At 45.5% G+C, this 22,947-nt stretch overlaps 1 protein-coding gene across 1 annotated transcript; it reads left to right on the forward strand.

The window, feature by feature from the left end:
- The first annotated feature begins 387 nt into the window (after positions 1–387).
- Positions 388–16,414, forward strand: LOC128574059 (signal-regulatory protein beta-1-like). Its single transcript, XM_053574703.1, has 6 exons — positions 388–517; positions 5,713–6,063; positions 10,684–11,001; positions 11,763–12,068; positions 14,027–14,141; positions 14,721–16,414. Exons 1-5 carry the CDS (start codon positions 445–447, stop codon positions 14,137–14,139), a joined length of 1,161 nt encoding a protein of 386 aa, XP_053430678.1. The 5' UTR covers positions 388–444; the 3' UTR covers positions 14,140–14,141; positions 14,721–16,414.
- Positions 16,415–22,947: the final 6,533 nt, after the last annotated feature.

Raw genomic sequence — 22,947 nt, forward strand, 5'->3', positions numbered from 1 at the left:
AACCCAGCCAACTCCAGCCAAATAGCTCTTGGTTGAACCTGTTGCAGAAGGAGACCACAAACCAGACATATCTGAGGGTCTTGAGAATGGAATCTGAGTTGCAGCTCACAACCACAGATCCTTCTTGTCCTAAGACTCCAAAATGGAAAAACACCATGTAGACTTGAAGATGTGATGAGAGGCCATGTGGAGAGATCACAGACCCCAGCAGGGAAGAAGCATTATTTCTTCTAAGCCTGTGTGAATCCCTCAAAATGTAAGATTAGTCACTCCCAGCCTTGTAGCTGCCTGCCGTTACTGGTTCTATTTCACAACCTAAAAGCCAGTTACTGTTTCACCAACACAGCCACTTCCTCTTGTATCCCGAGAGGCTGGGTTTCTCTTCTTTCCACAGTGGATAGCCTGAGATCTTTCAGCACAGACGTCTGGACAGAGCCCACCAGGATGCTCCTCCCTGCCCCCTGGTCCCACCCTCCTCATCCATTGATGCTGCTGACTCTACTGCTGGGACTCCCAGGTGAGTATTGCCTTGGACTGGAATCCCCAGTCCCCCAAACCTGAAGATTTCCAGAACCTTTAGGTAACCACAGACATACTATTTTGTCTACCAAGGAAAACCAAGAACAGGGCATTATCTGAAAGCATAAAATGTGGGGCCCGAATACTTTCTGTGTGATTTGTCCCCTAAAGCTGGCTACTAGAGGCATCAAATCAGATGATGCTTCAAACCACCACCACCACCACCACCGCCACCACCACCACCACCACATAATACTTACATTTTTATACTATTTCAGTTGATGAAACGCTCACAGAAGAATTGTTATTCAAATCCAGAACCTCTTGAGACTCCTGAGATGAGGCAATAGGCCCAAGGCCACAGAGTAAGCTGAAAGACAGCCCAGCATTTTCTGTTCACTGCCATGAAGAAGGGAGGTCTGAAATGGTGCCCACTCAACATGGGCAGAGGTGCAGTGTTTCCCTGGGGATGTGTGAATTTGGTTTACATGCCAAATTTTTTCCTAATTTTTTATATGTATTACAATTTTATTTCCTTCCTTTCTTCCTTTCTTTCTTTTTGAGACAGAGTCTCACTAGGTTGCCCTGTATAGAGCATTGTGGTGTTGTAGTTCACAGCAACCTCAAACTCTTAGGCTTGAGCCATCCTCTTGCCTTAGCCTCCTGACTAGCTGGGAATACAGGTGCCCACCATTATGCCTGGTTGGTTTTTTTGTTTGTTTTGTTTTTCTGTTTTTAGTAGAGACAGGGGTCTTGCTCTTGCTCAGTCTGGTCTCCAACTCCTGACCTCAGGCAATCCACCCAACTGGGCCGCTCAAATTCCTAGGATTACCGGTGAGAGGCCCCACACCTGGCCTACAATTTTATTTAATTCTAAGAACAACCTTGTACACTAGCGGCCTAAGGCACACATTTAGATACATTTTTGATTATATGTTTATGTATATATATGAGAGACTGTTAGTGTACACGTAAAGAGTTTTTAATTAACTTTTTTCACCATTTCATTTTTATTTTAAATAATTTTTAACAGAAACAAATTCCTTTTACTTTTTAATTGCCTATATATAGGCAACTTTTTAATTGTTATATATAGGCAATTAAAAAGTATATATATTTAGTTACTATAGCTTTGTAGTATATTTTGAAGTCAGGTAATGTGATGCTACCAACTTTGTTCTTTTTCCTCAAAATTTCCTTGCTGTTTTGAGGTCTTTTGTGGTTACATAGAAATTCTAGGACTTTTTTTTGTTTGTTTCTGGAAGATGAGCTTGGTATTCTGTTAGGTATTGCATGGAATCTATAATTTTCTTTGGTTATTTTGGACATTTCAGCAATGCTAAATTTTGATAAAGAAGAAAAACAAAATAGCTTACCATTGATCTGAGTCCTCTTCACTTTCTTTCATTAATGTTTTATAGTTTCAGTGTAGATTTTTTTTTTCTCAGTTTTTGGCGGGGGCCGGATTAGAACCCTCCACCTCCGGCATATGCGGCCAGCACCCTTCTCCTTTGAGCCATAGGTGCCACCCAGTGTAGAATTTTTTTATGTTCTTAGCTCTAATTACTCCTGGCTATGGTTTGGATGTTTGTCCCCTCTAAATCTTAGGTCGAAACTTGATCCCCAGCATTGGAGGTGGAGTCTAACGGGAGGTGCTTTGGTCATGGGGGTGGATGACAAGTTCAATTTTAAGAAAGAGCTGCTCTGGTTCTTCATTCCTTGCTTGGAAGATCATAAGCAGGGCCAGTGACACAGAGTGACGGAGTGATGACAGACACAAAGCCCCTTTGTACAAGCCGCTTAATTACAGAAAAAGAGGAAGCTTTGCACAACAAAAGCTAGCGAGGATATGTTTTGGAAAGAGGAACAGAGAAAGTAAAAGGTGCCAGGTCTTAACTCGTCTCTGTTTTATGTTTATAGTTCATGACATGCTAAAAAGTGGGAAGAATGTTCTTCATTTTTCTTAGAAAGAGACAGGAATTACTTAGAACTTAAGGTCCTCCCCATTTCTAACCTTATAGGGTCACTTCAAGGGTTGCCATGGCAATTGTAAACTGTCATGGTCCTGGTGGGTGTGATTTTTACCTTTAGCTGATAAGGAGGCGAGGTGGGACAATAGGACACCTTAGGGTGTTTCTCCACATACTCCAAACCTGGAAAAGACCTGAAACTCAGGTTTCCTGCCATTGTGGATTCAGTGCTAGATGTTCATGGATGTCTTTGGCCTCCTCAAGTTTGCTTCCTCTCCGTGGTGACGGTGTTAAACTGTTTACCCTGCTTCAGGCTTTTAGCCTGTTTGCTTATGCCTGCTGTCTGTCCCTAAAATGAATCCCTCTTGAATAGATTAATGCCCCCTCTCAGCAGTGAATGAGTTCTCACTCTAGTGGTTCCTGCAAGAGCTGGTTTGTTTAAAAGATCCTGATACCTCCACACTCCCTTCCTCTCTTGCCATGGGATCTCTGCACACACCAGCTCCCTTCATTTTCTGCCATGAGTGGAAGTAGCCTGAAGCCCTCACCAGATACCCACCTTCAGGATAGAGAGTCCTGTCAACAACACAAAGCTGTGTATGCAAATGCCAGCAGGGTACAAATGCCCTCCAAACGGTGGATTCCAATCAGAACAGAAATTTTAAACCAGGAGCTGTCAAAGTTCTCCTAAGAACTCTCCACTTAAGTTTAAACAATCACGTTCTTGTTGCCAGTTGTGTTATAAATGGTGGAGTAAGTCCCACTGATGGGTTCTTTTTAGGATCATTCTAACATGGCTGGAGAAATCACATTTGTAGAGGCATATGGAAGTGAAGGATTTGTTTTACTCACAGGTCCTAGGGAAGGAGGCATGACATGACATCCAGGGAGCCACAGAGGAGGAGCTCCCAGAGGATAGGTTCAACTCAGCAAATGAAGAATAAGAGAGAGGAGACTCCTGGATAAGTCCTGTACTGGGAGTGAAGGTGAAGAACACAAACAAAAGTCATGAGGGGATCTCACTGGAGTGTTTGAATGTCCCTAGGTCATATGCGAGGGCAAGAAAAGGAACTGATAATAGGGACCAGCCTTAGCACACTGGTCACCTGGGCACAGTGCTCACATTCAGCACAATACGAAGTTTTTAAATTTTACATTATGACCAAAGATCTTTCCTTCTACTTACAACTTTGAGTTACTATGTTGCTAATAACTTTCAACCTAAAAGATTCCTTTTAGGTTAGTTTCATGGGAATGAATTCTAGAATATCTTAATTTATCCCTCATTTTTGAAAGGCAGATTTACCAGGCATAGAACTCTTAGTTCCAAATTTTGTTTTCTTTCAGCACATTATATTTATAATCACACTGCCTTTTGGCCTCCAATGTTTCTGTAAAAAAATGTGACTGATAATAATATGAAGGAACACTTGCATGTGAGAATTCGCTTCTCTCTTGCTGCTTTCAATACTGTATTTCACTTTAGCTTCAATAGTTGGAATATAATGTGTCTAATTGTGGGTTTCTTCCAGTAAATCTTACTTAGGGTTTGTTCAGAATCTTGAATTTTTAGATTCACATAATTTATCAGATTTGGGATATTATTTCTTCAAATAATCTCCTCTGCTTCTTTTTCTTTTTTTTTCTTTGCAGTTTGGCCAGGGCTGGGTTTGAACCTGCCACCCTTGGTATATGGGGCCGATGCCCTACTCACTGAGCCGTAGGCGCTGCCCCAATCTCCTCTGCTTTCTTTCTACCCTTCTTCTTGTGTTGTTCTCATAATGTGTATGTTCATCCCCTTGCAGATGTCCCACAACGCTTTCTCTTTTCTCTATTCTTTTTCTTCTTCCTACAGTGCTGACTCAATCATTTTAACTGGTCTGTCTTCAAGTTTTTGAATTCTTTCTTCTGTCTGCTCAAATCTGTTTTGAAACTCCTCTAGCGAACTTTTCATTATTCTCCTTTTTAGCTCCTAAATTTCTGGTTGCTTCTTCTGTATAATTTTTATCTCTTTTGATGTTCTCCTTTTGATAATACTTTCTTTTCCTGATTTCTTTTAGTTTCTTTTGTGTGTGCATGTCAAGAGCACCTAAAATGTTATCTATTAGGAAAAATAGTGAGTACACTACCATATCATTAATTACAGTCCTCATTGTACATTAGAACTTTTTAGACTTTTCATCCTACCTGTCTGCAACTTTGTATCTTTTGACTTACATTTCCTTACCTTCTTCCCTGCCCTATTCCAGGTAACCCGTTTTATTCTCTACTTCCGTGTGTTTGACTTTTTCTTTTCTTTTTTCTTGATTATAGCATAGTAAGACCAGTTTTCAACTTCTGCCCTTCAGAACTATAAAATAACAAATGTCTCTTGTTGTAAGGCATTAGGCTTGTCTTAATTTGTCACAGAAGAATTAGGACCACTTATGTATCATGATTATTGTAGGGAGACAAAATCCGGGGACCTAAAACAATGTGGTCCTTATGTAAGCCACATGTTCTTTATGTGTTGGGAGTTCTGCGTATCATACTCTCTCTCAGGAATCCAGGCTTGTAGAGCAAACAGATCAAGGCCTTATAGTTCTCTCTGGAAGGAAGAACTTGAATCCATAAAGATTCTTGCAGTTACATGCATAGCCTAAACTAAACTATAACTTCTGCTCACAACTTGCAGAAGTGCCCAACCTGTGGTCCAAGGGCTAGATGTGCATTATGTCGGGACTTTTTTGATTATTTGTGGGAGCAGAAATCATGAAAATTATGAATGGTTGTTTTTGATCATCAACTTCAAATATTGTTTGTGTATTTAATGTGTGGCCCAAGACAAATCTTCCTCTACTGTGGTGCAGAGAAGCCAATAGCTTGGACACACCTGGACCAAAGAACTCTCATGGCCATGTCTAATGCAACAGTCAGAAAGTGGGGAAGCAGAAATATTGGGTGAAGTGAGACACTTTCAGAGAGGGAGAAAGCTGAGGAGCTCCCTAGGTGCTCAAACCCATGCTCTACTACATATTTAGCCTCTTATTACAAATGAGGCCACTGTAACAACCTCTCATGTCACAGGATTTCTCTGAGGGTTAATTGAGATAGTCCATGCCGTGTACTGAGCTCAAGGCTTGCTCAGGGTGTGCACACAGACAGTGAATGAGGCCAATGAACACTTGAGAAAACGTGCAGGGTCACGTAGGTGGATAAACGACTGCTCTGTGTTTCCCTCCAGGGGTGACAGGAGAGGAGCTGCAGGTGATTCAGCCTGACAGGTCAGTGCCAGTCGCCACTGGAGAGATGGCCACTCTGCGTTGCACAGTGACCTCACAGGTCCCCGTGGGGCCCATCAGTTGGTTCAAGGGGACTGGGCGAGACCGAGAATTGATCTATAGTCATACAGTCCACCCCCCCCGGGTAACAAATATCACAGATCACACGAAGAGAGACAACCTGGACTTTTCCATCCGCATCAGTAACATCATCCCAGCTGACGCCGGCACCTACTATTGTGTGAAGTTCCGGAGAGGAACTCCTGAAAATGTGGAGTTTAAGTCTGGACCAGGCACTGAGGTGTCTGTGAGTGGTGAGTGCAGTGGGGTCCTCCTCTGTCCCCTGGGGTGTGACAGTGAGTCAGCAGTGGCAGGGAGCAGCAGCTCATGCCTGTAATCCTAGCACTCTAGGACGCCGACGTGGCAAGATCCCCAGCTCAGGAGTTGGAGATCAGCCTGAGCAAGAGCCAGACCTCATCTCTACTAAAAATAAAGAAACTAGCCAGGCATTGTGGTGAGTGCCTGTAGATACTCCTGAGGCTGAGGCAGGAGGATCACTTGAGCCCAAGAGTTTGAGGCAGCTGTGAGCTATGGTGATGTCACCCCCTCTACATCGGGGGAGGTTGAGGCCAGTAGACATCATCCTGCTTGCTCAAGGCTCCCCAGCTGGTAAATGGCAGGAAAGTCTGCACCCCCCACCTTCCAATCTCATTAGCCCTTGCCTTCCTCAGACTGGCCCAGCCCTTTCGTCTCACGGAACAGGGAAGTGACAGATTGAGTGGCATCTGAGGCACAGGCCAGACCTCACCTCCTGCCCCAGAGAGCACTTTCCCCTCAGGGAGGCCGAGTCTCCCCTTCATGCCGCAGGCACCCACTGAGAACCTACTGTGTGCTGGCTCCACCCGGGGTGGTGTGGAAACAGCGGTGAACACACAGGCAGTGCTCTACCCCCAGGAAGCTCAAGTTCTCCTCCCTTCCAAGAAGGAGAAATTTTAGAAGGCAGGGAGCAGGGAAGCCACAAGCCAGGAGGTGGCAGAGCTGGGGTGCAGCTAGGGAGGGAGCACATCAAAATGTCACTTTGAGAAGATTCTTAAGAGGCACAGATTCCCTGTTTAATCTGATGGCCCTTGCTGGGCACGGTAGCTGGCATCTGTAACTCTTGTGCTCTGGGAAGCCGAGCAAGGTGGATTGCTTGAGCTTGGAGTTTGAGACCAGCCTGAGCAAGAGCGAGACCCCATCTCTACTAAAAATAGAAAAGCTAGCCAGGTGTTATGGTGGGTGTCTATAGTCCCAGCTACTTAGGAGGCTGAGGTGAGATGATCACTTGAGCCCAAGAGTTTGAGGTTGCTATGCGCTATGACACACAGCCCTCTATCCAGGGTGACAAAGTTAGTCTCTGTCTCATAAAAGAAAAAGACAAAGAAAAACCTGATGGCCCTGGTTGGAGCAGATGCCAAGAAGTTTGACATTTGCTGGGGTTCTACTCAGGAAACGCCATGTGATTCAGAAACTTATTCACACAGTCACAGTAAACTCTGAGCAGAGCTGGGTCATCTCTGAATGTCTCTCACTCCAGGGAAGAGGTCCCCTATGAGGGTAACTTAGTGGTCCCCCAGGTGAAATAGCAAAGATGCTCATTTTGGGGATTCCTGCAAGGCCCTGAATCCTTTTTCTGTCCCCTGAATCTTGGATATCAGCACAGGAAGGACCTTCAGGCCACTCAGCCCACACCCCTTTACAAATGGGGAACCTGAGGCCAAGCGATGACACAGGCCTTGCCCGTAGTAACATGGCTATGGAGTGACAGGAGCAGGCTCCTCGCTGGCCCCACATCAGTCACTCTCCATGGAGGAGCCGGGTGCATCGTAGGTGCTGGATAGAAGCTCTGGAGCAGAACCACTGAGCGGGACCTGGCACTTCTCCTTCTCATCAGAGTCCCAAAGGTTCAGAATCCTCCCCCCGTGCACACCCTGAGACCTGCTGGTGATGAGAACCACACCCAAACTTAAGTCAAATCATTCAGTATTGAGGTTCTGTATCAGGACATAGGAAGTAGCCCCATTGTGTAACAGCTAGAGAATACTCCATCGTATGGAAGTATCACCATTTACTTACAGTCCTCTGTAAATGGACGTTCACATTTTCTCCATCCTTGAGCTATTAAGGCCACTCTACATGGATGGGCTGCTACATGCACCAGCCTGCATTGCACAGGTAGGAGATGCCTGCTGGAAATGGCATTGCCTGGCAGAGGGCATGAGTGTTTTAATTTATGTGGCTATTGCAAATATGTTATCCTAGATAACATAGCATTCAGGTTCCCCAGAAAACCCTGGACATAGGCAGGGAAGGTGGCTTTCTCCTGACCTGGCAGATTTTATAGTCAGAAACATTAAAATCCCCAGATCGCACATCAATGCCCAGGCCATCCCAGCCAAGAAGTGGCTCGGGCATGACTCAGGTCTGCTGGATCCTGGCAGGCTCACTCCCCTTGGCCTTGCCCTTGGCCTAAATGATGCCCTGGTGGGACAGGAGGGAGGAGGGCAGAGGCCGGGGCGGCAGTGGTTCCAGGTGCTGACTCCTCATCCTGCCACTTTCTCCCGTAACCAGTGCTGCCAAGGAGGCGCCGTGTGCTGTCCCTTTACAGATGGGGACACTGAGGCTCAGAGAGGGGATCTGACCTGAGAGCAGGGAGGGGAGCTGAGGTTTCAGCCCCACATCCTGATGCACAGCCCCGTCCCTGCAGCCCCCAGCCGCGCTGGTCACAGTGTGGACACGTGCTCCACCCTTCTCCTTCTAAGCTGTGCTGTCAGTTCTACAGCAATAAGCATCCAAACCAGACAAGCCAGAAACGGTCCTGTGAAGGTGGGCAGGGCTGTTTTACACGGCAGTGAGAAAGGTCTGCAGATACCACGTGACACGTCTGCAGACACCACGTGACACGTCTGCAGACACCAGTGAGAAAGGCCTGCAGACACCACGTGACACGTCTGCAGACACCAGTGAGAAAGGCCTGCAGACACCACGTGACACGTCTGCAGACACCAGTGAGAAAGGTCTGCAGACGCCACGTGACACGTCTGCAGACACCAGTGAGAAAGGTCTGCAGACACCACGTGACACGTCTGCAGATACCAGTGAGAAAGGTCTGCAGACACCACGTGACACGTCTGCAGACACCAGTGAGAAAGGTCTGCAGACACCACGTGACTTGTCTGCAGACACCAGTGAGAAAGGTCTGCAGACACCACGTGACACGTCTGCAGACACCAGTGAGAAAGGTCTGCAGACACCACGTGACTTGTCTGCAGACACCAGTGAGAAAGGTCTGCAGACACTCAGGGCAGGGGAAGCACTGGGCTCCTTCCCTGAGCTGCACCAAGGAGCTGCCTCGGAACCCCCACCCCACCCACACCCACTCACGGGCACTAAGGACGAGGAGATTAGGGGTCCATGTGAGTGATGGATTACAGTCTCCCCTCAGCTGCCAGGAGCCCCGTCTTCCCTCTCTCGCTGTTGGGTGACCAGGCCTGGGCACCTGGTGAGGGGCTTGTCCCTTAAGCCGCTTCAAGTCAGGGATCTCAGAGGGAGAGGGAAGGGGGTGTCAGCGTCAGGGCACTTGCTCTGTTGACAGACATGAAAGCTTAGGAGGACACAGGAAATGTCCACTCGGACACATGAGGGACAAGGAGACAATTTCTCTCAGCCTCAGTTTTCTTATCTGTGAAATGGTGACAACCGTGGACTCCTTTAAGAGAGTGGGAAGGATTTGAGGTCCTTTCTGTAAATCACCTAGCACATTGTAGTTATTTCAGGATAGTGTGATCTGGGGCAACCCAGTTCCCTTTGCTGAGCCTCAGTTTCCCCATAGGTAGAATGTGGACAATTGCACCAAACCCTCCAGGATGTTAGGGGGAAATAGTGAGCCTGGGGAGAGAAGAGACCTCAGTAAGTGTTGGGGTTGTCGTGAAGGTTGTGTGATCTTAGGCAGGTCTTGGCTTCCCTTGAGTCCTCAGTTTCTCCATCTGTGAGGTGGTGATGGTCATGGCCATCCTTCTGGGTGCTGTGAGGACTGGAGGGGGCATGCACAGAGCCCAGGATGGTGGTGTTGGGCTTAGTATGAGCATCTGTGATGCCACAGTTAGGAGAACAGGGCACAGAGCCTGACCGCCCGGGCACACTCCAGCTCTGCCACCTCCTGGACTGTGGCCGCAGATGTGAGTGACAATGCTGGTCTTAAAGAGCAGGGGCAGGGGTTGAAGGAGTCAAATCCACAAAGTGCTCTGAGCACGGGCCCCCGGGACCATGAGTCAGGATGGGGCCCTTACCCTCCAGGCTTCAGTGCAAATGGGGGTGGGGTGGGTGGGGAGGCTTCACCTACCACTGCTCTATAGAGTCACCTGGGAAACTTGGAACATCTTCCCAGACCCGCCTGACCTAGAAATGCCAATTTAATTGTTGTGACAGGGGCCTGTGCACCTCAAGTTTTTAATGACTCCAGAGATCTAACACACAGCCATGGCAGACAGATTCTAACACACAGGCCTCTAGGTCACAGAGGACAAGTAAAGTCCCCACTGCCCCAGAAAAGGTGGTCCTCTCCAGTGTCGGGTGAGAGCACAGCTCTTCTGGGTGTGGGGGCTTCAGAGAGCCTGTGCTGGGGACAGCTGTGTGGAGGCCACGGTGGCCTGGCCAGGCCCTCCCCCTGGAGCAGATTTCAGGGCCTGAGGAGCAAGGTCTGGACACATGTCTGCTTAGATTCAGTCTCTGAGCTTGGGACCTTCCCTCTTAGATGTGCCATAAAATCACAACACATCCTCTGATGATAAGGACACCCCCCTCCCCCCAACATTATCTCAGTACTAAAAAGTAACATCTGTCACTTTTGAGGGTCGTTGCGATCACGTCTCTTATTTATTAACACTCCTTTTTAGCCAAACCCTCTGTCCCTGTGGTATTGGGTCCTGAGGCAAAGGCCACAGCTAAGCAGACGGTGACCTTCACCTGCGAGTCCCATGGCTTCTGCCCCCGAAACATCACCCTGAAGTGGTTCAAAAATGGGAACGAGCTCTCAGACGTCCAGACCACTGTGGACCCCGCAGGAGAAACGGCCTCCTACCGTGTACACAGCACGGCCAGGGTGGCGCTGGAGCCCCGAGATGTCCACTCTCAGGTCATCTGTGAGGTGGCCCACGTGACCTTGGAGGGGAGCCCTCTACGTGGGACTGCCAACTTGTCTGAGACCATCCGAGGTAGAGGAGCCCACACCCAGCCCAAGCCTACCCCCTTGCATCAAGCTGCAGCCAGCGGGATTTGGGAGGATAGGCTGACATTAAAATTGTGCTTTATATTTATAGACGTCTAGATTATTTTATATCAAGCGCTAATACTACTTTTAACATTTCTTAAAAGGTAAATTAAAAAATTTGTAGTAACCTCACCAGGAGTGGCATCTGAGCCCAGCTCCTGCTGGGAGAGACCTCTAGGGCATGGCATTTTGGGACCAGCAGCTTTTGCTCCAGGATTTAAACTGCCTGGAATCTAATTCCTAACTATCCTGCCCACCTACCGTGTGCCCACATGTGCCTCTCACTCTCATTCTGATGGCGCATGCCAGGCAAACATCCCTCATGTGCCAAGCACTGTGCCTGGTAGATTCGTTGATTTCACCAATGGCGGCTGCAGTTACGGAGCCCCTGCGGGAGCCACGCCCCATGTGCTTGGCAGTTTCATCTCTTTTGCTACAGTTATTACATTCTCACTGCACCCCAGGGGTGGTGCTTGTTGATTTAGCTCCTTGTTACCCTAATAGGTGCTAGCAGGCCTTGATCACCTATTGTGTGCCCAGTGTTGAACTCAGCACATTCACTCATATGCATGAGCACCTCCTGCATACCTGACACCGTCTGGTGATGCCATTGCCCTGGTGCTTGTGGGGGGTTAAGCTACTCAGCCCATCTTCTGTGACCTGCCTGTGCCGTAAGGTCAGAACTTCTTCCCTGTGCTATTTCAGTACCACCCACCTTGAAGGTTACCCAGCAGCCCATGATGACAGGGAACCAGGCCACCTGCCAAGTGGAGAGGTTCTACCCTGGGAAACTGCAGCTGACCTGGTTGGAGAACGGAAATGTGTCCCGAACAGAAATGACTTCGACCCCCATGGAAAACAAGGATGGGACATACAGCTGGACCAGCTGGCTCCTTGTGACCTCTTCTGCCCACAAGGACGGTGTGGTGCTCACCTGCCAGGTGGAGCATGACGGGCAGCCACCGGTCACCAGAAGCCATGCCCTGGAGCAGGGCCCAGATGCCAGCCTTGGTGAGTTTACTACAGATTTTTAAAATTTATCCTTTTTTAATGTTAAAAGCAGCATTCACGCTTGTTATAAAATAATCTAGAAGTCTATAAATAGAAAGCAGAATTTTAAAGTCAGTTCATCCTTTCAAATCCCACTCCAAGAGTCACCACTGTTAAGAGTTTGGTGCACACTTTGGCAGACCTTTTGGCATAAATGTATATTACAAGAGAAAAAAGGGAAGAAAGGAGGGGATCGCCTGTTCATAGTGGCCTGCCTCCTGCCTTCTCCACCTGACATGGGCTGTGTTCCGGTTGTTCCTTCTCACCCCACCCCCTCCTTCCCACTCCGACTACCTCTGCCTGGTCTCTGATCCTTCCCTACATTTTCATTCATATCTGCAACCTCACACCAGACTCTGGCTTCCACTGTGTGAAATTTTAAAAGGGAAGTAGAGTTTAAGATGGTCCAGTGAAGATGGCTAATACCAGTCACAGCACTGTCCCCTCTGTGTCCTGCTCGGTGATAATGGACCAGCAGCAATCCCGAGTCCTCTCTGCACGTTCACTACACGCAAGTTCCTGTTCATCTGCGATCCCCTTTCCTGCTTGACTTCCCTAATGAATTTTTGAGTTTTACAGGAAAAGCCAGGACCTGAGGAGCAATAGGAGGTGTTGTTGAAGACCTCCTGCCATTAGACCAGGTGATTGGTCTAAACCAGAGTTTTCAACTTTTTTGATCTGAAGGCACACTTGAACTTACTGTTAAACGCTCCCTGAGGTCCATTTACCTGGAAGGAGACTCTAAGATGGATACAAGAAAGCAGGAAGCATCTGAGATTTCCATCAGGGTTGACATGGCTGAGGGTGTGAGCAGACAAGACCCAAAAAAGGAGATGCTGGGCCACCCGGAGGTGACAAAGACTCAGCTGCTTGAGGGAGTCCTTTATAGTTGTTTTCACTTGAGAGGAGGGGGCTGGGCCTTCATACTCCTGATTCTCCCAACCTTTGGGCCAGATGGGCTCGCCCCTCGGAGTGCAGTTGGGCAGTGCAGTTCTCACCAAGGACAGGAAGGTCCCAGAAAGCCCCTCAGCTGAGAACTGCCAGCATCCATCAGTGCAGCAGCCACAGATGCTGAGGTCTCCACTCTGTCTTTACGGACCCGCCGGCACCATTTAATTTGTAAAAAACCATATTTTAATATCTCTGTTTCATTGTAACAACAAAACTGTAAAAATGCAAAGATGCTAAAGAAGGTTTCCCCTAACTGTCTTTGTCCCCCAGAAAGATGGCAGAGACAGCTGTGGTGGGGCAGGTGCTCTAGGTGGGCTGGAGGCGTCCCAAGGTGAGACCTGTTCCCTTGGGAACAGGGGTGTGTTCCAGCCAGCAGGTTTCCTTGAGTCAGGCCCCTCGAGGGATCCCCCAGCTCCTGAGAACTTGAGGCCCTCCACGCCACCCTGGGGGCTAAGCAGCCCTTCCACTGTGAAACTGTCCCCCTCCCCCACATGCCCCTCATCATCATTCCTATGAAACTGGGAGGCCGGACTTGTCTTGGTCCAAACAACCCAGTCCTAGAAGTGATCCTAAGACACAGTAGTGACAGATGTTCCTAGGTTTGGCACCCACTGACCTTGTGAGCCTCCCTGCCCTCTCTGGGCCTCAGTTTCACATCAGAATAAGGTTAATCAACCTTCCCCCAGGGTTGTGAGGGCAAAGTAAGGAACTCAGGCGTCTGTACCCCTCAGTGAACATCCTCCTCACCCCTCCCCTCCTGGAGGATGACCTGGCAGCCTGGGACGGGCTGAGTGAGGAGAATGTGGAGCCTCTATCCTGCCGTCTTCTCAGCTGCAGCAGGGTAGGGTGCAGCCTCAATGCTTCAGGGCATAGATGGGCCCAGGTAGCCTCAGATGGGGTAAGTGCGGGCCCCTGGAATAGACTCCTGGGTAGCCCCTCTCATGGCTCCTCTGTGTCCTGATTCCTAGACCTGGCACTGCCTCCTCTTGGGCCCCTGCTGGTAGCCTTCCTCCTGGGCCCCAAGATGCTGCTGGTGGTTGGTGTGGCTGCTGTCTATGTCCACAGGAAGCAGAAGGCCTGACTGTAAGTGTGGGGGAGAGAGGGCAAGGCCAGCAGGGGCCAGTGCACCTGCCACACAGTGTCAGACTAGTGTACTTCACAGAAGGTGACACACCTGCCTTGGTGCCCTCGGGAGTCAGAGAACGCTCAAGAGACTCCCAACTGCAAGGAAGTGTGTGGGTGCTGTAGGAGATGGGCTAGGGTGTTCAAAGGGTGTCCACAATATCCCCAGGGTCCCAGGGAGGATATGGGCAGAAGGGGCTGGATGAGAAGCAGCTGACCTCCCGTGCAGGCCATCTCTAGGTTACTTGACCTCTGGGGTCCGTGGGGCCAAAGCTATGCCCCTTGTAGAGTAGGATGAGAAGCCCCAGACGGGCTGCTCTGAGGGCTTTTCCCGCTCTCACACTCCAGGTACCTGAGCAGAACGGACTCAGGAAGGGGAGTCAGGACTCGGGAAGAGGAGATGGGACTTGGGAGTGGAGCTGAGCAGGCAGAGCCCCATCCCAGGGACACGCATCCCAGGAGGAGGCCCGCACTGGGGACATAGCAGGCTCTCAGGAACGATGAGCAGAGATGATTAAATGTGGATCTGTTTCTCTTCAGCACCTTCCTTCCACCCCTGTCACGTGGGACCCTCAGTCTCTGCTGCCTCCGTCCTTCCCTGAGGGGCTCAGCCTGAGGGAAGAAGCCAGAGAGAACCTTCCACAGACTTGGCTCCAGATGCCTCAGGCTCCTGTGTCAGCACAGTCAGCCCTTGATGCCTCAGGGCCAGGTCTTCTTCTGTGGTCCTGAACAGGGGCCATGGGATCAGGTGGGGACTGACTCAGGACACCTCCCTAGAAGGGGAGTAAAAAGCCACACATCAGTGCCTGAGGACACTGATCCATCAGCTCGGACCACCCGTAGCAGACCCCCGGCCGGGCTCTCAGGGGTTTCTCTGTCTCTGGGTCCCAGCCTACCCCAAACGGCCCAGAGGTGCTGAGCTTGTCCGGGGTCTCCTGAGTACTGAAGTTGGGAAGCCCAATCCCACTTTAAGAGGAAAAATTATTCTCCTTCTCCTTTGTCTAAGTGCCCTACTTCTCAAACCCATAAGGAAGTTTGTCCTCCTGTCCCTGTGATGGGAGCAACAGTTTGTCTGTCACCCTGCATACTTCCAGTCCTCTGGCTCATGGTGGGAACGAGGTGACAGTCTAAAAGCCTTGGGGTCCTTTTTGTTTTGTTTGTTCTTTACATCGCATACACAATTCTGGTTTGAAAGTGCACGTGTCCACTGGTGAAAAGGTAAATGTTGAACAATTGATTTTGAAAGGGGAAGGAAAAAGCCACATTGGTGGTCCTTCTCAATTTCTGTGTTGTAAATACTCCCAATGTGGTCCGTTTCAAGTTACCAACAGTTTAACAACCAGACTGCAGAACTGAAATTTTACAAGGGCCCTCAGGAGCCAGTCGAAGCCTGCTCCATCACTCCTCGGCATCGTGTCCATAATCTGTGCACTTTCTACACACCTCTGTCCCAGCCAGCGTCATCTCTCCCTGGACCATTGCTGCATCTTCTAACTGGATTCCCTGCTTCAACCACAGCAATTCCTTCTCAGTCCTCTGCTATTCCCCAACACATTTGCATGGCTCCCTCCCTTCTTCCAAATCTTTGCTCAATGTCACTTTATTAAAGGCACGTTTCGCACACCACCTTACATAAAATGTTAATTCCTCTCTCTCTCCATGGCATATGAATTCCTCTTGACCTCATTTTTTTCTTATCAGTTATTGTCATCTGTACTATACTGAGTACACAGTCCTTGCTTTCATGGCAATGCAGGATTGTAAAAAGGACTGTGAAGTTGGGCCAGTGGCTCATTCCTGTGGTCCCAACTCCTCAGGAGGCTGAAGTGAGAAGATCACTTGAGCCCAGCAGTTCAAGGCCAGCCTGGGCAACACAGCAAGACCCCATCTCTGGAAAAAAAAATGTGCAAACTGAAACCCTTAGAAATAATCTCCATAGTCAATGGGAAAAATTATGATTATTCTGGTGACTTTGATAATGTGTTAACAAAATATTAGAGATTCTCTCACATCCTCTCAGTTATAAACCTATTGGGCAGTGAAGAATGAAATAATATGAAGGTTTAGTACATTGCAATTTGAAACATTAGAAACATTGAGAGTTAAAATGTGTTATTTCTTTATAAAAACATGTCAAGAGGAATTGGAATAGTGCTTGCCTTCTTGATGATGGAAAAGCCAAATTCTGCCAAAATATTTAAAGAGGTTCATTCTGAGGGATGGCACCTGTAGCTCAGAGGAGTAGGGTTTTGGCCCCATATACCAGAGGTGGCAGGTTCAAACCTGGCCCTGGCCAAAAACTGCAAAAAAAAAAATAAATAAATAGATAAAAGAGGTTTATTCTGAGCCATATGACTTTGAAAGAAGTGACATGATTGGTTACTGATCATGACAAGCTTTAGTTATTCACATAATGATTTGTGGACCAAGGAGCTGGTTCTGTAGCTTGCACTTTATGCAAATCAGTGAAACAAATTCACTTTGTTGTGTAAAATTTGAACCTTGCACTGGAGGACTGGTGTTACTGAACTAAACTGTTAACTCAAATTCATTCACGTCAGCACCAAAATGAGAACTGTCTGTATCTGTCTGTCTGTCTTACCTCAAATAGAATGCCAGTCTTAATTGAGAAGTGACTATATGTACTCTCAGTTTACAAAACAGTGGTTGCCATGTAACAGGCCATCAAATTTTTTAATAAATAAATGACTATGTCATTGAGGCCCTTGGTTTCTACTAGATGTTGGACTTCAAAATAAAACGTGTCTCAGAGATAATCTCCTGTATCTCTATGATTATGTTTTATTTCTTCTTCTTCATTTCCGGTTGAGGTTATTAGAGATTTTACTTTTCTGACTCTAGTACGTCTGGCCAAGGTTTATTGATTTAGTTTATTTTTTTGAAGAACCACCTCTTTGTTTCAGTAATTTTCTGAATGATTCTTTTGTTTTGAATTTCACTAATTTCTGACTTAATTTTGATTATTTCTTTTCTTCTGCTAGGTTAGGGATTAGATTATTCTTCCTTTTCCATTTCCTTAAGATGATTCATCAGTTTGTTGATGTGCTCTCTTTCTGCTTTTTGGATGTCGACATCTAATGTGATGAATTTCCCTCTTAAGACTGCTTTTGCAGTATCCCACTAGTTTAGGTAACTTGTAGCTTTATTGTTGTTATGTTTCCGGAATTTAACAATTTCTTCCTTTATCTCTTCCTTGCCCAATTGTCATTCAGCATAAATTTGCATAATTTTCATGCCTTTGTGTAGGGTTGACAGTTTTTGTTGAGTTCTACCTTTATTGCCTTCTGGTCAGAGAACATACAAGGTATAATTTCAATTTTTCTAATTTTGTTGAGGTTTCATTTGTATCCTAGGATATGATCTATTTTAGAGTATGTTCCATGGGCTGATGTGAAAAATGTATATTCCTTACCTTTAGGATGGCGTGTTCTGTATAGGTCTATTGAACCCATTTGTTATAGGGTCACACTTAAGTTACTTGTATCTTTGCTTAGTTTCTGTTTAGAGGATCTATCCAGTTGTGTCAGAGGGCTGTTAAATTTCCCAGCTATTAAGGTGTTAAGGGATATCATATGGCTCAGACCTTGATTGGTCTGTTTCATAAATCTGGTAGTATTTAAATTGGGTGCATGAATATTTAGAATTGAAATTTCCTCTTACTGTATTATTGCCAGACCAGTATGAAGTGACCGTGTTTGTTTGTTTTTTCTTTTTTTCTTTTTTCTTTCTTTTTTTCTTTCTCTTTTCTTTTTTTTTTGAGACAGAGTCTCACTATGTTGCCCCGGTAGAGTGCCATGGCATCACAGCTCACAGCAACCTCAAACTCTTGGCTTAAGATTCTCTTGCCTCAGCCTCCCAAGTGGCTGGGACTACAGGTGTCTGCCACAATGCCCAGCTATTTTTTGGTTGTAGTTGTCACTATTGTTTGCCAGGCCCAGGCTGGATTTGAACCCACCAGCTCTGGTATATGTGGTGTACTGAGGTACAGGTGCCAAGGCCATGTTTGTTTTTCTTAACTTTAGTTGCTTAAAATCCACTTGTATCTGAAAATAAGATCTCAAACCCTCCTTGCTTCTGATCTACATTCGCCTGAAAAATTGTTTTCCGTTCCTTAACCCTGAGCCTTTCTTTGCCCTTTGAGGCTAGGTCTGTTTCCTGGAGACAGCATATGGATGGCTTGTGCTTCTTTATCCAATCAGCCAGCCTGTGCCTCCTTAGTGGGTAATTCAAGCCATTAACATTTATTGAAACAATTGAGAAGTGTGGTTGAGTTCATCTTATCTTGTGAGACTTTGTTGCTTACTTTTATCCTTTGTGCCATTGTGGAAAGTAAGTTTGGTCCATTAGTTATGGGTGTTCATTTTTCTGGTGGTCTATTGTGATGGGTTGGTGTAGTGAATAGGTCTAAGGATTTCCTGTATCTTACTAATTACTAATTACTAATTTCCTTATCTTACTAATTACTAATTATCTTACTAATTACTAATTCTGTATCTTACTAAACTAAGCTTCAAAATTGATGGAGAAATCAAATATTGAGGATGGTCTTGCTGTGGTAAATGTCCTCAATGTTTGCATATCAGCAAAATACTTGATTTCTCCATCAATTTTGAAGCTTAGTTTAGTAAGATACAGAATTCCGTGCTGAAAAATTGTTTTGTTTAAGAACGTTGAAAGTAGATGACCATTCTCTTCTGCCTTGAAAAGTTTCAGTTGAGAAGGCTGCTGTCATCCTGATGGATCTGCCCCTGTAACTCAGTTGACACTTATTCCTGGCTCCTTGCAGGATTTCCTCTTTTGTCTTGACTTTGTACAGGTTCGTTACAATGTGTCTTGCAGATACTCTGTTTTGAGATGACCCAGGGTTCAATATGCCTCTGAAAGGTGAGTTTCAGAATCTTTAGTGAAACTGAGGAACTTTTCATTTATGATATCTTCCAGTAGAGTTTCCATTCCTTTGGGGCATTCTTCTTCTCCTTCAGGGATCTCTATAAATCATATATTTAAACAATTCATGAAGTCCTGAAATTCTCTGAGTGAATGTTCTGCTTTTTCCTCCCATTTTCTCCTCCCATCATTTCCCCTCCCTCTCCAAATGATGCCTTCTAAACCCACAAGCTTATTTAAATAAACTCACTTCCTCTACTGGCAAGGGAGAAGAGAGTATTCTCTTGGTTGTGTTACAAGACAGTCAAGGGCCCACAACAGATTTGCATCTCATTCAGTTGTATATTTTACCAGTTTATGATACTAGAGTGACTTTTCATTCAGAGACAGGGTCTCTCTATGTTGCCTAGGCTGGCCTTGAACTGCTAGGCTCAAGTGATCTTCCCACCTCAGTGTCTCAAGCAGCTGGGACTACAAGCACACACCACTACGGCTTTTAGAAGCTACTAGAGGGACTTCTAAAAAAGAGTAATAAACATTATGTTTTAGAGTAGTTTGAGCCTTACAGTAAAATTGAGCAAAAGGTACAGAAAATTCTCGTTTATCCCCTTGGTCTTCTACACTATGTGGGTTTTGACAGATGTGTAATGACATGTATCCACCATTGTAGCATATTATACAGAAGAGTTTGACAGTCTGAAAAATCTCTGTATTTCCATCCTCTTTTCCACCAATCCCTGACAACAACTCATTCAACCCAGTCTCTGTGGTTTTTACCTTTCCCAGAATGTCATTTAGTTGGCACCATACAAGATTTAGCCTTTTTAGATTGGCTTCCTTCATTCAATAACATGCAGCTGAGTTTCCTCTTTGTCTTTTCACGGTTTGATGGCTTATTTCTTTTTAGTGGTGAATAATATACCATTATGTGGATATGCTACACTTTTATCTACTCACCTACTGGAGAATGTCTCCATTGCTTCCAAGTTTGGGAAATTATGGATAACGCTGCTATAAACATGCACATGCAGGTTTTTGTGGGGATGTAAGATTTTAAATATTTCAGATAAATATTAATAGAAAGGAACACAATTGTTGGATCATATGGTAAAGAGTGTGTTTAGTTTTGTTAGAAACTGCCACACTGTCTCTTAAATTGGTTGCATCATTTTGTAACAAACCTATGAAGTTGTTATGATAATCTCCATTTTACAGTTGAGGGAACTCAGGAATGAGAGAAGTTAAATAGACTCCCCCATGTCACATGCTAGGAGCTCTAGAGCTGTAATTCAAATCTAGAAGTTCTGGTTCCTATACCCACAAACTCAGTTTTTCCCTTATAAAACATCTGCCACTACTCCCAATTCTTCATTTGTCCTAAAGCCTCTCCTGATTACTTACACCTTCAGTCACCAGTAGTGGGGGAGGGAATATGGCAGAGTAAAGAGAATTTTATCCCCCAGGCTCTTGGTTCTCTCAAATATTCGGGCTGTATCTGTATTGCACCAACTCAACCTGAATTTCGGAATTGATCCCTTGCACGATTTCCACAAAAGATAACCACTCATATAAGCACATGTCTGTTCAGTAGATCTTTATCGAAGGGTTGGAGTTCACAGCGAGACAGTTTGCTCCTCTAAGCATAGCATCTGCCATTTCCCCAACACTATTCTATCAATATTTGAGTCATGTATTTCAAATCACGTTTATAAGAGGCATAAAAGTTTATGGGTTATATATTTCAGGTTAATTGTTGATTTTATGAAAGAAAACATTCCTCTTACATTCATTTCACTTCCTATCTTAAATTATATTTTTCAGGTACTAATATTGCTAAAACAACCTTTTGAAGTGTTTTGTAGTATATTTTTTGTTATTTCTATATTTATACACAATTATGTATTTTGTTTTGGTTGTGTCTCCATGTACAGTGTTCTGTGAGATTGTCCCCACATGATCACTCAGCTCATTAATTCATTCTTTGATTATGTATAGTCAGCTCATTAACTCATTTTTTTAATTTCAGCATTGATTATATTTTTATTTCCTAAGTTTCTGATTTGTTATTTTTTCCTATACAGGTGTTCTTCTTTCCTGCTTGACTATGCTTGTTTCAAAAGTGCCTGTTATTGTTTCATGGACATACTTCCCTTTTGTTATAAAGACAAAGTTATAAAGAAATAAATATTAAATATTTTAAAGACCTTTCATACGATATTTTTTCCTGTTTCCTCAGATGTAGTTTTTTTGATTGCTGTTTTTATTTTTTAGTTATTGTTGTTCTGGAGGTTTTTGTCTCTCTCTCATGGTGTTGCTGTTCCCCAAATCTTTGGTGATTTCTGCTTGCACTGCCGTCTTTTCAGTAATAAGTGATTGTGGGTCAGGGCCGTGTGGAGAATGGTCCCTGCCTTAGCATTGCTCTGTGGCTGATCTTAATTGAGGCTATGGATTCTTCTCTGCTTTCTACTGGACACATGTCTCTCCCTTCCCATGAGAGAGGTCCTAGTGCAACAGTTAAAAGTGAATGCTGTGTAAGGTGGCAGCCTATGTCCTAAATTTAAAACCTGGTGAGCAAACCCATTATTCTCAAGCTGCCTCAGGTTTCCTCACCTGTAAAATGAGGTCAAGGATAGAGAATAACTCGTGGGGTTGGAGAAATGACTTAATGAGGTACCTGATGTAACGTGTTTGATGCAGTATCTGGAGCACAGTACATCTTCCACAAATGATAGCTACTACTATTCCTTCATATTGTGTTGAGACTCATTTCTTGCGGACATTTATTAATACAATATTATCATTTTTCATTTTCATTTCTGTGGATGTGGAAAAGGGAGAAAAATTTCATGATGTACACACTTGCCTAATTTAAACTGAAATTTGGATGTAAATACGATAAATTGTATAATTTCATTTTAGAGTTACTCATGACAGATGAAGGACCTAAAACTCAGTATGTGATAGTCATAGATGCTGGAGGAGAAACCATTTTATTTCTAAGGCATAACTTTGACAGGAATATAGCAGTGAACTGTTCATGTACACAAATACTACTCATAACCACAATTTTTTGGTGATAATTAATTATGAACCAAGTATTTGGCATGGTTTCATTTATATTGTTCCTACCATATCTCTACAGCATGCATGTGACAACCTCCTCTTACCTAGCATCTAACAAAGGCCCAGAGAAACCAAATGCCTTATCAAAAAACATACAGCTGGAAATGGTAAGAGAAGGAAGTGATTTATGGATTAACAAGGAGCAGAATTCTGTAAGAAGAATCTCAGAGGGAGCCTTTGGGCTCATGGTGGCAGGGGTAGGCCAAGTATACCGTAGAAGCTGCATCTTAGGAGGTCCAGGAAGATGGGAAGAAGCCACTGGGGAGCACCTAGCACCTCGCTCCAAGGATCTATTCAAAAGCAATATTTGAGTTTCATCTCTTCACCTTGTACCAGGGGATTAATAATGACTTCTTGGATTACAGGCATGTTACCCCCTGTCATTATATCCTTTAACCTCCACCAAAACACTGCAGGGAATGACTTGTTATTCCCAGTTTAGAGAACAAAACTGAGCCTAAGAGTTGACTTGTCCAACCCCATAGCACACCCTTTCGGTTGGGACATCTGTTTTACCTCTGCCCCAGTTCCCATCTGCAGAAGGCAGTAAATGGACTAGGTGGTCTGAATGCAGAACTAAGTATTAAAATGGATGTGACTTCACAAGTTCCTGCCCACAACATTTCCCCCCACCCCCATTGCCCTGCTCCCTTCCATAACCCATAATTCCCACCTCACTCCACAACACAGATCCTTATTAACCTAAACCTACTTCCTCTCCTGGAAGAAGTTAGAA

This window comes from Nycticebus coucang, chromosome 21 (genome assembly GCF_027406575.1).
Source record: "Nycticebus coucang isolate mNycCou1 chromosome 21, mNycCou1.pri, whole genome shotgun sequence".
Lineage (NCBI taxonomy): Eukaryota > Metazoa > Chordata > Mammalia > Primates > Lorisidae > Nycticebus > Nycticebus coucang.

Excerpts from the sequence above, each read along its gene's own strand:
- LOC128574059 (XM_053574703.1), top strand. The coding sequence starts at position 445 with ATGCTCCTCCCTGCCCCCTGGTCCCACCCTCCTCATCCATTGATGCTG. Across the intron at positions 518-5,712 it reads TCTACTGCTGGGACTCCCAG|GGGTGACAGGAGAGGAGCTG; the intron begins GTGAGTATTGCC and ends GTTTCCCTCCAG. Across the intron at positions 6,064-10,683 it reads CACTGAGGTGTCTGTGAGTG|CCAAACCCTCTGTCCCTGTG; the intron begins GTGAGTGCAGTG and ends ACTCCTTTTTAG.